We start from the raw sequence: 14944 nt of genomic DNA, 5'->3' as shown, positions 1-14944 counted from the left end.
TGCATACCCTGTCACTAAGAAACATGAGGAAGCTGCTCTTCCCCCAAAATCCTACTGAAGTTCTTGGTTCTTTTTCCATTGAAAAGTAAGAACACGTCAGTTATGGGGAATGTGGGGGTGTTTGGCCTCATCTAAAGGTACTTCAGCAACCCCACCTCTAAGTTCGAGAGCCACTGACCTCCAGGAAGATCACCCTCCCTGGTTCTTGGATCCCCATGCTATGGGAGAGGTCATCTTCCCTCCAAATTCAGCGTGATATCACAAAGATAGTGAGCTGGTTAGCAACTGTCCACTCTCCGGTCATTTTATTTTCTGAGATAACTTTTCTCTGAGGGTCTAGTTTTTTCCCAGATGATCAAAATTGGGACCATCCACTCCCTTCTGAGCCACTTCTGTCCATAGGGATGTAGCAGTGCCCTCCAGCCATAGGACATTTCAGGATATACTGCAAGAAGGCCAACACCAGTACACAAGGCTCACATCACACATGCATGGTGTGTGAACAGAGCTTTTGTTCTACTACAGATTTAAAGTGAAGTCACAGCACCTGGGTGGCTCAGTCAATTAAGTGTCTAAACCCCCCTACAACATGCAATGCAGACAAGAAGGAATGTCATTCTGGGCCAGCAAGAAGGAAAAAATGGAAATAAAGGTGTAATCAATACTTGAGCCAGGTCAATGGCTATGAGCTTTCAAGTCAGGTGGGCCAGAGCATGAATCCTCTGGACTTTTCCACCAATCAGCAGCGGACCTTTACCCTGAAGGTAACCCTCCTGAGCCAATTTCCTGCACACCAGCAATGTAACTTGTACCTTGCAGAACTTAAATGATTAAAGACATAGTGCGGAAAAAAGCAGACACTAAGACTCAGTAGTAAGGGCACCAGTGTTCTAAAGCCAAGTTCTGCCTTGGGCACCTGGGTGCCTCTGTTGGTTAAGCATTGGCCTTCAGCTCAGGTCATGATTTGATTCCAGGATCCTGGGAAGGAGCTCCATGCCCTGCTTCCTGCTCAGTGGAGAGAATCCCTCTCCCCACTGCTTGTGCTCTCCCCCCAATAAATAACATTTTAAAAATAAATAAATAAAGCCAAGTTCTGCCTCAACAAGCAGGACATTTTTCACATCAGGAAGACTGTCTGGGGCCAGGTTGGGAGGGAGGTAAAGATAGGGGCAGGGCACTGGGCAGGGCCAGTCACTGAAGCGAGGCCAAGGCCTAGAGGGAAGGAGCCAGTTCCTGGTGGCAAGCAGTTCAGACAGCTCCCTGCTACACCGGCCATGGTACTCCCTCTGCCCTGGCTCTCATGTTGCTGCCGTCGCCTCCTCCTGCCTTCCTGGCCCCTGGCCCCCCAGGGCTCCTGGAGGTACTGCTCCCAGAGCCCCAAGGCAAGCACAGAAGAGCAAACCAGCTCCACATGCAGTGGGAAGGTAAGGTCATCCCCAAGGGTATGTGGCAGCAGGTGTGGGGGCAGATGGTAGGGGGGAGGATTCCCTTTCATCTTGGGTCAGGGGCCTGCTCCAAGTAGATACCACCCCCACCCCCAGAGCTCTTGGCCTAGTTCCAACTTCCAGATCCCCAGCACCCTCCCCACCCCCAACCCCTCTAGACCTCAGGGTTCCCTTTGCCATAGCCCTCCCTTCTTGTAGAGTCCATGAAGTCCTTGAAGAGGAATTTCCCCTAACAGTTAATTATTTCTTAGTTGGGGGTAGGGACAGCCAGTCCTCTCCTTTGTATCCTTCCTTGTACACGGAACCCATTTATGACCCCTGAGCAGCAAACTGCCCCCACCCCCAGGCTTATGCCTAAAACAGAAGCTTCCTTGGCTTCACTGATGACCATGTTAATCTAATAGGGTTCAGGGCACCTGGGTGGCTCATCAGGTTAAGCCTCTGCCTTCAGCTCAGGTCATGAACCCAGAGTCCTGGGATCGAGTCCCGTATCGGGCTCTCTGCTCAGCAGGGCTCTCTGCTTCCCCTCCCCTGTCTCTCTGCCTACTTGTGATCTCTGTTAAATAAATATATAAATACATAAATAAATAAATAATTTTAAAAAAAAAATCTAATAGGGCTCAAAGGTGAGGCAGACCACCCCAAACCTCAGCCCTGTGCTCTGGCTGATGCTTCCTCCCCTCTGCCCCGCCAACTCAGGGTCCCCGCCCCCGCCCCACAGCTGAGCTGGCTCAAGCGGAGGAATTGCTGGAGCAGCAGCTGGAGCTGTACCAGGCCCTACTGGACGGGCAAGAAGGGGCCTGGGAAGCTCAGGCCCTGGTGCTCAAGATCCAGAAGCTGAAGGAACAGATGAGGAGACACCGAGAGAGCCTAGGAGACGCCTAAGCTTCCCACCAGTTCCCACTTTACCTTGGGTCAGAAACATCCCAGCCCCTCCCAAGCCACTAAGAAAAATGGAAGACACCTCCACAAAGGGGAACAATTGGGAAGTAGCAAGGAGCCATGGCCTCTGCATTCTTAGTCACATCACCCTCCCCTCTGACCCCTTGTCATCTGACCTGGGCCCCACAGCAGGGCACACAGTCCTTATAGGAATATACACTGAACCATGGTCCAACCTCACCCCAAATCCAATAAAGGGATGGAACACTTACAGACACCACAGACGCATGTGTTTTTTAGTTTTGTTAAAAAAAAGTTCAGACAATTCAGGAAATAGGGGTTTAGGAGTGGTGGTGATGCAAAAGGGGGAAGCCATGGGGTGGGGGTGGGGGTTATCAGGGGTAGGTGGCAGTAGTGTCTCCTTCACCCCATGCCCGTTGTCATCTCCTAAACAGGGACAGACTGTCACATTCCAAACAGGTGGGTGAGTCCTCTACCGCGTCTGTTCAACTGCAGAGAAAACATGGCACTATTAGAACAAGACATGGAAAAGACAGTGACCCGCCCCCATGCATGCAGAGGTCTATAGTTTGTGGGTGCAGAGGATAGGATGGGAGTGAGGAAAGATACATAGTCTGTCAAGAGAAAGAGACCTACAGGTCAACTAAACATCCCAACAGGGGCATCAAGATCAGGGGGACATGAACTTGCCAAGTGCCCATTATACACCAGAGACTTTAGGTACCTAATGAGATTTCAGACACACCAGGGAAAAAGGAGACTCTCAAGAGTTAAGGAGCCAGTTCCATGAGACCCATACTCACTGTAAGAGGAAATGTCTATCTCATCGGGCAGCTCACTAATATTGACTTCAAATCGATCCTGCACATCATTGAGGATCTTGGCATCATTTTCATCTGACACAAACGTGATGGCCAAGCCCTTAGTGCCAAACCGACCTGCTCGGGCCACCTGGAAGGAGACAGAGGGTAGCACTGGGACGACTCCCAAGTAGGAAGATTTGCAAAAGGAGGGGTGAGACAATTAGGTATGAAGAAAAAATTCAGGGAGCAAGATGGGACACTGGGATGCCCACATGGGAGTGGAGCTTACCCTATGCAGGTAGGTGTCAGAATCCTCAGGCATGTCATAATTGAAGGCAATGTTCACCCGCTCAATATCCATGCCTCGGCCAAATAGGTTGGTAGCCACAAGAATTCGTCGTTGAAAATCTTTAAACTGCTGATACCGAGAAAGCCTTTGTGAGAAAGGAAATTAGAAAAATGTTGAGTCCCTTCTCTCAATGGTCTCTTTTCCTTCCCAAGGACACAAAACATCTTTCCATCTCTGACTCACCTCTCCTCCTGGGGCATCCCTCGGTGGATGGCAATGGCTGGGAAGTTCTGCTCCACTAGGAGCTGGGCCAGGGCAATGCAACGCTGCACAGACTTCACAAAGATCACCACCTGGGTGTGTGACAGGGGATGTGTGTCCATGTGGGATTCGTGAGAGATTATGTACAAGAAGAGTTTTCAGTAACTCCACTCTTCTAAAGAAATTCCTCCTAATCCCCATCACATATTCCTCCTCTGTTCTAAATGTTAACTTAAGCCTTTCTTACTCAGCTCTGATTTTTCCTGAGCAGACATGCTGCAGACAAGGTACAGAGAGTAGTAACCAAAACCACCAGGTAGAATGTAGCTAATGGTAAAAATGAGAAAGTGATAAAAAATAAAACTGAAGTCTGGAAAGATCATGACTAGTATTTCCTACTCATTAGAAACAAATCTAAGCAATCTACTTAATTTCAGTAAGTTTTTGGTGCTAATAAATCCACAAAACAGGTTAAGTGGGGCCTTTCTTCTCAGTAAATAGCATGAGAAGAAACAAATTTAAAAACCTAACAAACCCAAAATGTTTTGGAATTTTTACAAGCTTATGAAATCCCCTCAAGAATTTTCTAGGAACTTTCTTTATTGAGCTTTTTCGTTACAAAACACCTGGCTGTGACAGCGATGTAACAGAAAAGCAGCTCTCACCTTGTTTAAATTCTCATTTAAGGGGCACCTGGGTGGCTCAGTGGGTTAGCCTCTGCCTTGGGCTCAGGTGATGATCTCAGGGTCCTGCGATCAAGCCCCACATCGGGTTCTCTGCTCAGCAGAGAGCCTGCTCCACCCTCCCCTCCTGCCTCTCTGCCTACTTGTGATCTCTGTCAAATGAGTAAGTAAAATCTTTAAAAAAAAAATTCTCTCTTAGAAGAATTGCATTTAAAGCCAATTTCTCGCTCACATTACGGCACATCTTCAATAAATGGATACTTAACCAGGTTTCTGCTACAGTTGGAGACATGCTCATCCTCCTACTGGACCTTGAACAACTGACCTGATTGAACTCAAGGACATCGAGAAGGTCAAAGAGCTTCCGGTTCTTCTCGTTGTCCTTCAGTTTCACGTAGTACTGCTGCAACCCATGCAGCGTCAGCTTCGTCTCATCATCCACGAAGATCTCCATTGGCTGGGGGGGGAGGGGGGAGTAGGGGTGGGGAACGGGAGGAGGGCAGAGTGGGGGGGTTAAACCTGGGGGGGTGGAGGAACTTGATCTCCAATACACCCCATGGGGGGATGGGGAGAAGAGAAAACTGAAAATCCCACCATACCCCCCAAAATACCCCTTTTAATGTGGTCTCTTCCACATTAGCTCTAATTTCCTTCCTATCAGACATGAGTTTTAAGACTGCCCAACCTCAACCAGGCATGGGAAGGGAACTTTCCAGAAAGGAAAAGGAGCAGTGGGACCACCCACTGGCAAGATGCCATTACCTCAAAGGGAGGTGCCAGAGTAAAGAAAATGGGAGATGATCCCCAAAGGGAGAATGTGGTCTAAACGCCTGGGTACTGGTGGGTCAGAGTTAACTCAGAGATGGTTGTAAAAATACAGGGGAAGACAAGGATTGCTTCATTAGAGCATTCTCTTAACTAAGAGAATGAGGAGGCGCCTGCGTGGCTCAGTGGATTAAGCATCTACCTTCAACTCAGGTCATGAGCTGAGAGTCCTTGGATCAAGCCCCTCATTACGCTCCCTCCTCAATGGGGAGTCTGTTTCTCCCTCCCCCTCTGCCCCTCCCACCTGCCTGTGCTTTCTCTCAAATAAATCTTTAAAAAAACAAAACTAAGAAAATCAGATCCACATCAGGAGGATGGGTATCTTCAGATCAGAATGCTACAATGGACGGTCTCAAAAATGCCATGAAAGAAAAGCAAAGGTTACTCAAGTTGAGTAACAACTTGCCCTCAGACTACAAGGGAATAATTTAGATGGCACTGGTCTCTGAACTAAGAGTCAAACCAACTAGAGTATTACAGGGATGGTACCATTAAATGGTGTTAAGAAACAAATTCAGAGCAGCAGACACATACTCATCTGCGCGCATACACGCACGCACACACACGCACACACACACAAAACCCTTGAAGGGGAGGAAGGCAACATAAAAAAAATATAAATTGACACAAGACTCAACTGCTGAGTCCAAGCTTCCTAGCACTCTTCACTAACCTGGGGACATAATTAACATGAACACCCAGGGTCCAAGATTTCAGGAAAGGAAGTGTGGCACAGGAGAAAACCAGAAGCCCAATCCCAGAAAGCAGGCTAGTACAGGCAGGCTTTTCAAAGAGTTCCATGGCCTCCTTCAAATCTAATCCTAGCCCCAAGTATAGCTAAAGACAGTTAACACCCCATGGGAAGGAGCAGTACGGGATAGGGAAAGAATACACTGCACTGTGTATACAACAGGCCCCATCTAGCCCCAAACCCTGACACCCACCTGGGTCACATCCAAGTGGAGCTCCTCACTTTACCTTTCCCATATCCCTCTCCTCTGAGCATTAAAAAATTGTTTTAAAAAAGAAAAAAAAAAATCTACCCCCCCTTTCAGGACACCCCTCCCCCCAACACATATGGGGGGAAACAGGGAGCACGGCACGCCTTGGATTCAGGAAAAAAACCGGGAACGGAAAAAGAGGCTGGTTTGGTCCTCAGCTTCCTGGTCAGCTTTCCCCGCGGCCTCCGCTGCCGCCATCCACCGCTGGGTGCCGTCTGCATTTCCCCCGCCGCTCCACGGTGCTTCTCTGCTGCTGGCTCACATCAACCGAGACTCCGGATGGGTGCGAGGAGGTGTGGACGGGAAGGAGTAAGGGATCGGGGACTGAGGTGCCAAAGGCCCCCACCCCTGGAGGTGGGGAGGGAGCGGATTCATTGGTGTTGTTTGCTCTTCTTCTGTACATGCCCTGCAATCTGTCTGTCCCTCTCTTGCTCTCCTGCCACCGGGAGGTTATGAGTTTTGGGAAGCAGAAGGCTCCAACTGTCGGCTCGATGCCACTTTGAGGGTGCGTGGCTGTAAAGGACTATGTAGGAGACGATGGGTGGGTGGTAGGGCAAAAAATTCTGCCCTCCCCCAAAAAGAAAGAGGTTCAAAAATGCTGTGATGGAAAAAAAAAAAAAGGTCGAACACTACCCGCTCTCAAGTTAACCCGACCAAGTCTTCCGGAGTTTCCCTGGCGCCCGCGCAGACCCTAACACTAGCTGTCTCTGCCTCTGTGTGTCTCTTCAAGGAGTCATCACTCCCCGATGGGCACGTGCCCCCTTCTTGGCACTTGAAGGACAAGGGAGTCTGGAGGAAGAGGGCGCGGAAGGGGAGGAGGCAGTGGGCAGGGAGTGGAGGGAGAGAAGGTAGAAGGGTATTTACGTCTTGCATGAACTTGCGGCAGACGGGACGGATCTCTTTGCTCAAGGTAGCACTGAACATCATGACCTGCTTCTCATGGGGGGTCATGCGAAAAATTTCCTGGACATCCCGACGCATGTCTACAAGAGAAAGGAAAAAAATCATAGGAGAAAAAAGCATTATGTCAGAGACAAAGACCAGAGACCGCCTCCCCAGTGAGGTGAAGACTGCTGGAATAGGGTAAGCAAGATTCATTTCACAGAAAGACTGGTCTCAGGTACTCTATTCACTCTATTCACATAAAATCACATCCACTGCAATATCCCAGTGGAATCTGAAATAAAGACTTAGGGACCAGATTCCAGCTTTGTTTTAACCAGGCAATGTTTTTTTTTTTAATGGTTGTTTTAACCAGTCAAAAAGATAATGAAACCCTGAATCTCACAATTATGATATGGAGATGAAGCCCACGGCAGAGGCTCACAGGCCTAAAACCCTTGAATAATGCTTTACAAAGCCCTTCTCCCTTTCTCCCCTTGCCCAACTTTTCACAAATACTGCACACCTAATTACATTCTAGCTGTCAGAGTCCATTCCATGTTTCCTCTGGATCGTACTTTCTATCCAGCCAGGCAAGTGAGATCCCTCTATCTGAAGCCCACTTTATGGGTCACCATCTGTAACAGCCAAAGATATCTGGAATGACTTATCCCTGGGGCTATGTCCATCCCCACTGTCTCGTGTATTAAATGTGGGTTCTTACAGGTGATTTGCCTTTCTTGTGACATACTGTTATTACAGAAAATCCCATAAACTCTCCACATTAATCTTGGGTCTAAAGATCTATTCAGCTATAAATTCTGATATATGCTGTGCAGGGGATGCGAGAAAGTATACAGTTTTCCTCTTTCAGTTTATTATCTCCCCAAACATCCCCAATGAGAAGCTAAAAAGGAAAGAACAGTGGTGTGACTAATGTCTAAGATCAACAGTCACTCCTCTCAAAGAAAAAGAAACCTCCATCACAGAAGGGAAGGACAAAATACACTTCCCCTTGACCACCAAGGCTGCTTAAAAAGCCTAAAAAAAACCAAGAGGGGAACCAGAGCCATCAGTCATGGGTGATAGATTAAGAGTCGTCCTGGCACTGAAGTGCTCCTGTAGCAAATAAACATCATCTGGCTCTGAAGGGCAACTCCCAGATCACTAGCCCCACCCACCGTTGCCACTCACCGAGCTGTTCAAGCATCTTATCACATTCATCCAAGATAAAGTGTTTAATGTGTTTGAGATTGAGGCTCTTATTTCGAGCCAGGGCGAGGATGCGGCCAGGGGTCCCCACAACAATATGCGGGCAGTTCTTCTTCAGCACCTCTTCATCCTTCTTGATAGACAGACCACCAAAAAACACCGCGACCTATGTTAACCCAGGAGAAAACAGTGTCTCACAAGCAAGGAAAGAGTCCAATCTCCCCACAGTTCCCATCCTTTTAATCTAAATGAATTCTTAGAACATTTCAAAGCAACAAGGAATATTAAACATCACCCAATCTAAAATTTTTATTTAGATTTTATTTTAAATTTTATTTTGATGCCCAAACACTGAAGCTAAGAAACAAAAGTGACTTGCCCAAAGTTATGTGGCTAATCAGAGCAGTCAGGACTAGCATTTTCTTCTGACTTAATCTAATAATCTTCCTTCCCCTGATTCTGTGGCCAGACTTCATTCTAAGAACGAGGACAGCAAGGGCATCTGGCTGGTAAAGAATGTTGACTTTTTTTTTTTTAAAGGTTTTATATATTTATTTGACAGAGATCACAAGTAGACAGAGAGAGAGAGAGAGAGAGAGAGAGAGAGAGAGAGGAGGAAGCAGGCTCCCGCTGACCGCTGAGCAGAGAGCCCGATGCGGGGCTCGATCCCAGGACCCCGGGATCATGACTTGAGCCGAAGGCAGCGGCCCAACCCACTGAGCCACCCAGGCGCCCCTGAACTCAGATTTTTAAATGCCATTTTGCATAAACCTTATGAAATTACTGATTCAACATGAACATATTATTCCACATTAAAAACATAAGGGGAGGGTGCCTGGGTGGCTCAGTGGGTTAAAGCCTTGGGCTCAGGTCATGATTCTGGGGTCCTGGGATCAAGCCCCACATTGTGGATCTGAGCCTTAGTACACTATCAAATGACACCAGAAACTGCTTTCTAGTTTCAAAGAAAAACTGATCACAAGATGAGACTGTCACAAAAAAAAACTAAAATCACTTATTACAGGACAACCAAGTTTGCAACAGGATATACAAAGCATATCAACTCAAAACAACTTGCCAAAAACGTTTAACTTCAATTAATTAAGCTTTCAAATATGTGTTTCAGTTAAAGGAAATTAGAAAGAAAAGAACTTAAACAACACCAATAAGGGAGTACCAGACAAACCCCACATAGCCTATTCTGTAGAACTAGCCCAACCTCAAACAAGTCACTTTAGCACAATTTTTTAATTTATTTTTTAAAGATTTTATTTATTTATTAGACAGGCAGAGATCACAAGTAGGCAGAGGGGCAGGCAGAGAGAGGGGGCGGGGAAGCAGGCTCCCTGCTGAGCAGAGCACCTGATGCTGGGCTTGATCCCAGTACCCTGGGATCATGACCTGAGCCAAAGGCAGAGGCTTAAACCCACTGATCCACCCAGGCGCCCACTTTAGCACAATTTTAAACAAAGTAAGAAAACGTCATGACAATTTGTATTCAGTCTTTTTTTTTTTTTTTAATTTATCTGACAGACAGAGATCACAGGTAGGCAGAGAGGCAGGCAGAGAGAGAGAGGGAAGCAGGCTCCCTGCTGAGCACAGAGCCCGATGTGGGGCTCGATCCCAGGACCCTGGGATCATGACCTGAGCCAAAGGCAGAGGCTTTAACCCACTGAGCCACCCAGGCACCCCTGTATTCAGTCTTAACACAAACAATATTCTCTTTTGGGGCACACGGGTGGCTAAGTTGAAGAGCATCCAATTCTTGATCTCTGGGTTTTGAGTTTGAGCCCCACCCTGGGTGTACAGATTACTAAAAAAAATAATAATGATAAACTTTAAAAAATTCTTTTAAGGGCACCTGGGATCAAGTCCCGAATCAGGCGCTCTGCTCAGCAGGGAGCCTGCTTCCTCCCCTCTCTCTCTGCCTGCCTCTCTGCCTACTTGTGATCTGCCTATCAAATAAGTAAGTAAAATCTTTAAAAAAGAAAAAAATTTCTTTTAAGCCACATAAGCTAGTAAGCTAGACCTATAGAGGAGGAAGTGCAATCCTTGCTCACTAATGAGCCCAACAATAAATGTTTAAACAATAATAACAATAGAAACTTCTCTGGTTTTCAACTTTTTAGAATCAACCAGTAACAAGACCACCTGGTGGAAGAACAATCAGACAATGTAAAAACTGAAATAAGCGTAACACACACATACAGCATTTAAATTATCTTTAAGGAATTAAAATTAATTTTCGTGTAACAAAAGAATAACATAAACCAACTACTCTTTCATGAAAAAAATCAAAAACATCTGGAATTTGATAAAATGAGAGAAGAGCAACTAATACTTGGTGTCACAGAAACATTAGGGAAAAAGGAAAAAAAACGTTAACAATTACCTTCTGTGAAGTGAGATTAGAGATAGGAGAACACAAGTCTTCTATTACGAGGCCTTCTACATTACTCCAGCATGTTTAGCCCACACAGATATTATTGCTACTTTGGCTTTTACTACTACTTTTTATTTAAGACTAGTTTAGCTCCATCAGTTATGCATTTGACCTCCACTCAGGTCATGATCCTGGGGTCCTGGGATTGAGCCCTATGTGGGGCTCCCTCCTCAGAGGGGAGTCTGCCTCTCCCTCAGCCCACCACTGGCTCCTGCATGCTCGCTCTCTCAAATAAATAAACTAAATCTCTTAAAAAAAAAAAAAAAAAAGGACTATTTTTAAGTTAGGGCTAGGAACTCAACACATGAAGTAATGATTAACAGGAGAAAATCCCAATAATCCCAACAAAATCATTGTTCACCACATCCTAGTGGACAGTAGGAAGTTATACACATCAGTGCTTCTCAAACTCCAATTACTCGGAGATCTTGTTAGAATGCATATTCATACCCAGTAGGTCTGGGGTGGTACCCACATAATCTGCATTTTCATCCAAACTATGGGGCTTGGGAACCACACTATGAAAACCAAGATTATATATGGAAGGGGTGCCTAGGTGGCTCAGTGGGTTAAAGCCTCGGTCTTTGGCTCAGGTCATGATCCCAGGGTCCTGGGATCAAGCCCCGAATTGGGCTCTCTGCTCAGCGGGGAGCCTGCTTCCTCCTCTCTCTGCCTACCTGCCTACTTGTGATCTCTGTCTGTCAAATAAATAAATAAAATCTTTAAAAAAAAAACAGATTATATATGGAAAACCCAACTCTATTCTGTTGTGGCCCCCAAACATCTTTCAATTTTCTGCCATTTTAAAGAATCCTCAAAATTCACACACAACACTAGAGATATTTTGGCGCTTCCAGCCTTCTCTTGCTAAAAACTAAAGCAAACTAACTTCTCCGAGATTAGAACATAGCAAACATCTTAAAATTACAATGCGTATTCAAAAGTGAACCCTATAACGTAAATCTCTTGCACACCAAAGTCTGCAGAAAACCACCAACTATTATTACCTATACATGACTTTCACATAAAAGTAATTTAACAAACTGTGGACATGAAGACTGCTAGTCTACAAGTCTTCAATGCCTTCAAAGCCCCACACCTCACCCTCCCAGGTCTCTTTACCCTGGCTTACCTTGACATTGGGCATGTATTTAGAGAAGCGCTCATATTCCTTGCTGATCTGAAAAGCCAACTCCCGAGTGTGACACATCACGAGCACAGACACCTGGGGCCGGGTGAGTAGATGGAGACAAACAATATAGCCCTTTACTATGCCCTCTGGGGAAGCAAACCACCACAAAAGCACATCTGACAGATCATAAATGACTTCAGTTCTGAGATCTAAACTACTAACCCCATCATTACCATGTAATATCCCCTATGGACATCAAAGGTGACAGAAATCATCTTAGCAACAAATTCTGAATGCATCACAGGGCTAAGACAAAACACCCCTCTCAAATATTTCTAACCAAAATGTCCTCCACAGCACTCTCCCCAAGTATACCTGTCCAGTAACTGGCTCCAGCTGCTGCAGTGTGGCCAGCACAAACACCGCTGTCTTCCCCATGCCTGACTTGGCCTGGCACAGGACATCCATTCCCAGAATGGCCTGAGGGATGCACTCATGCTGGACTACAAGTAGGGGAGAAAAAATAAATAAATTAGACTTCGGTCTCCAGATAACTCCACCACTTTTTTTTCACCACGCCAACCCTATTTTTCACCATTCAATTTCTTAAAATGGTTATCAATTTCCAGACTCTTTCTACCTCTCTTCTCCCTCAAATTCATCCCAAAAAGCAGGCCTTCCTAGTTCATTCTTGCTTTAGCCTCCAACTCCAGTGCCCCCTCCTCCATCCTGCTAAAAACCGTCTTGCACCAACCAACAGCTCACTTTTAGTGCTCCTGACTCTGTCCCTATCCTTAACCTGTAAAAATCTAGGACATGAGTGCCTGCCCCAGGCTATTTCTCCTACTCAGCTTGCCACGCCTTCGGCCACATAACCCAGCAACTCTGAAGGGCTTGGTAGCTGACCCAGAAGCCACACGCTTTAGATCAGCAATCAAGGTTTCTAGAGACCAGAGCTGGCCTGGCCCAACAGAGAGGGACTAAAGGTCCAACCAGCTCCTCTCTAGACTTTCAAAATTAGAAACCTAAATGACAAAATTTTTAAAAAAACAAGTAAACAAGAATAATAAACCAGTCACAAGAAGAAATGGCAGACCCCTTAAAGTTGTTTTTCAAGTATCATATATGGAAAGACAATCTATACAAATCTTTGCTACTGCTAAAATAATTGTTTACCCTTTATTTCCTGATCTAGCCTAAAGTGTGTATCACCTGAGGGACTGTTTAACACACCTGTTTCTTGTATCCTTTGGGAGCCTAACGAATGACTCTATACTGGAAAAAAAATTTACCTTCTGATGGATGCTCAAAGCCACAGTCGACAATGGCCCGGAGCAACTCTGGCTTCAGCAGGAAGTCACGAAAGCCAGAGCTGTGGATGGAGACATAGGAGCCCTTCACATCCTTCTTGGCAGGGGCCTCAGCCCCATCTCCCCCAGCTGCTGTCTCCACCTCATCTTCTTCATAGTCCAAGAGCTCATTGTCCACATCATTCTCTGCCATAACTGGGCCGGCAGGGGGAGAAGGGGAGGGGTCTCTGGATGGGTTCACGCAGAGTTAAGTGAAAACAAGGAAGGAAAGTGGGGGCTTGAGCAACAGTTTAAAAAAAAAAAAAAAACCTAGTTTATGATAGAAGAGCTAGGGAAAAAACAGATGGAAGACTTATTAGTCACAAACAAAGACTTCACCACCTCTTTCCCATCCCCACACTCTTCCCACTTTCCCTAAACTATGACACCTTTACCTGGGAAAAAAAACTAAAAGGACCACAAAACATAAAAGCAAGAACAAATATAACACAGTGGCCCCAAGTGATGTAGTTAAGACACAAATTCCCCAAAAAATAAGGATCAGAATAGCATAAACCAGGAAGTAGGAAGACGAGAACCAGCATATGAATTCCTGATCTGTAACAGTAATGAAGAAAACCGAAAATGAAAAGCAAAATATGAGACGGGAATAGAGAATGGAGAGAACAAGATAACGAGAAGTCCTTAAAGATCCTCAAAGAAACTCTGTGCTTTCCCTATAATCTCCCTAACAAAGCAGCCATCAGTCAAGGGTGATAGATTAAGGTCATCATTGCAGAAAGCGCTCATTTCTCAAAATAAAAACATCATATGGCTGCCATCTACCTCCCACTCCTCAGTAACCTCCTTCCAGTGCATAAGAAATCCCTGTGTGATTGACGGGGATGGGGGGTGTAAGAGAAATGGCTCAGCCAGAAAAGTATTCATCTCTTCTCCATACATGAGAAGGAAGAACTATTTGAGAGAGACGCTTGCTCCAGCTTTAACAGAAACCGTAGCAAGGGGTCTCACATCACCCTTGCGTTACTTCTCTCGTGGACTCCCTTCCGAAAATCAAACAATGAAACCGTGCATAAACATGCGGAACATGTTCCAAACAAAAGTTCTAAGTCCAGATGAGAAAAGTCCAACTAGGCCCGGAAACCGGCTTCTCCTCCTATTCCCACCTTGGGCCATCAAGTGGACCCAGAGAGAAGAGAAGGTGAAAAGAGCCCCGCCCTCCGCAAATGCCCGGGACCAGAGAACACCTAGCGCCGCCTCTCACCATCGCCAGGGGCTCCGATACACAAGGAGCGCAGCAAAGGAGCAGGGAGCAAAAGAAACACAATGGCGCTGGGGCCACCATCTTGGATTGGGCCCCCTAGCATCCCTACCTCCTCCCCCGCCCCCGACACTGAAAGCTCTGAAAAGGAATGCAAGCAATAGAAGTAATGACCCAGCTAGGCCCCAGGGACCAGACCATAGCCTGTGGAACGGGTATCAGGAGTCCATTGGACAGGATGACCGCAAAGAAACTCAGATGGAGGCGGATGATACTGAAGGCCAAAACTTACCTAAGCAAGGCGAGCGCATATGGCGGCGGCAACAGCGACGAAAGAGGGAATCAGCCTTCACTTCCGGTTCTCGGCTTCCCTCATCCCCGAGCCTCCCGCCTTCTCGCCTGCAAGCGCGCAGGCGCAAGGGACCGGAAGACGATCTTTCCAGAGTCAATCGTTCCGCGTGCGGTGGGGTTGCCTTTAGAAACTGCCTGTATGG

The 14944-nt window shown here is 46.4% G+C and overlaps 2 protein-coding genes and 2 non-coding genes across 7 annotated transcripts; 1 reads left to right on the top strand and 3 right to left on the bottom strand.

The window, feature by feature from the left end:
• The first annotated feature begins 1205 nt into the window (after positions 1-1205).
• MCCD1 (mitochondrial coiled-coil domain 1) lies at positions 1206-2562 on the top strand. Of its 2 annotated transcripts, none has more exons than XM_013050237.2 (2): positions 1206-1424; positions 2167-2562. In XM_013050237.2, the coding sequence occupies exons 1-2, from the start codon at positions 1301-1303 to the stop codon at positions 2328-2330; spliced, it is 288 nt and encodes a 95-aa protein (XP_012905691.1). In that variant the 5' UTR covers positions 1206-1300; the 3' UTR covers positions 2331-2562. The 2 variants fall into 2 exon arrangements, with proteins under 2 accessions (XP_012905691.1, XP_004781074.1); XM_004781017.3 differs by having other exon boundaries at positions 2145-2562.
• A 55-nt stretch (positions 2563-2617) lies between these two features.
• DDX39B (DExD-box helicase 39B) lies at positions 2618-14895 on the bottom strand. Of its 3 annotated transcripts, none has more exons than XM_013050236.2 (11): positions 14743-14895; positions 13172-13384; positions 12255-12382; positions 11880-11972; positions 8287-8470; positions 7075-7193; positions 4710-4841; positions 3684-3793; positions 3441-3585; positions 3152-3299; positions 2618-2837 (listed from the first exon to the last, which is right to left on the bottom strand). In XM_013050236.2, the coding sequence occupies exons 1-11, from the start codon at positions 14759-14761 to the stop codon at positions 2821-2823; spliced, it is 1308 nt and encodes a 435-aa protein (XP_012905690.1). In that variant the 5' UTR covers positions 14762-14895; the 3' UTR covers positions 2618-2820. The 3 variants fall into 3 exon arrangements, with proteins under 3 accessions (XP_012905690.1, XP_044921097.1, XP_044921096.1); XM_045065162.1 differs by having other exon boundaries at positions 13172-13416; positions 14743-14894; XM_045065161.1 differs by having other exon boundaries at positions 13172-13517; positions 14743-14881.
• Positions 8160-8236, bottom strand: LOC123387597. The gene has a single exon (XR_006602024.1). It is a non-coding gene; the product is annotated as a small nucleolar RNA SNORD83 (small nucleolar RNA).
• LOC123387596 lies at positions 13927-14004 on the bottom strand. The gene has a single exon (XR_006602023.1). It is a non-coding gene; the product is annotated as a small nucleolar RNA SNORD83 (small nucleolar RNA).
• Positions 14896-14944: the final 49 nt, after the last annotated feature.

Source organism: Mustela putorius, unplaced genomic scaffold, assembly GCF_011764305.1.
Source record: "Mustela putorius furo isolate JIRA1106 unplaced genomic scaffold, ASM1176430v1.1 tig00003856_pilon_pilon_pilon, whole genome shotgun sequence".
NCBI lineage: Eukaryota > Metazoa > Chordata > Mammalia > Carnivora > Mustelidae > Mustela > Mustela putorius.
This window is presented reverse-complemented; position numbering and strand designations above follow the sequence as displayed.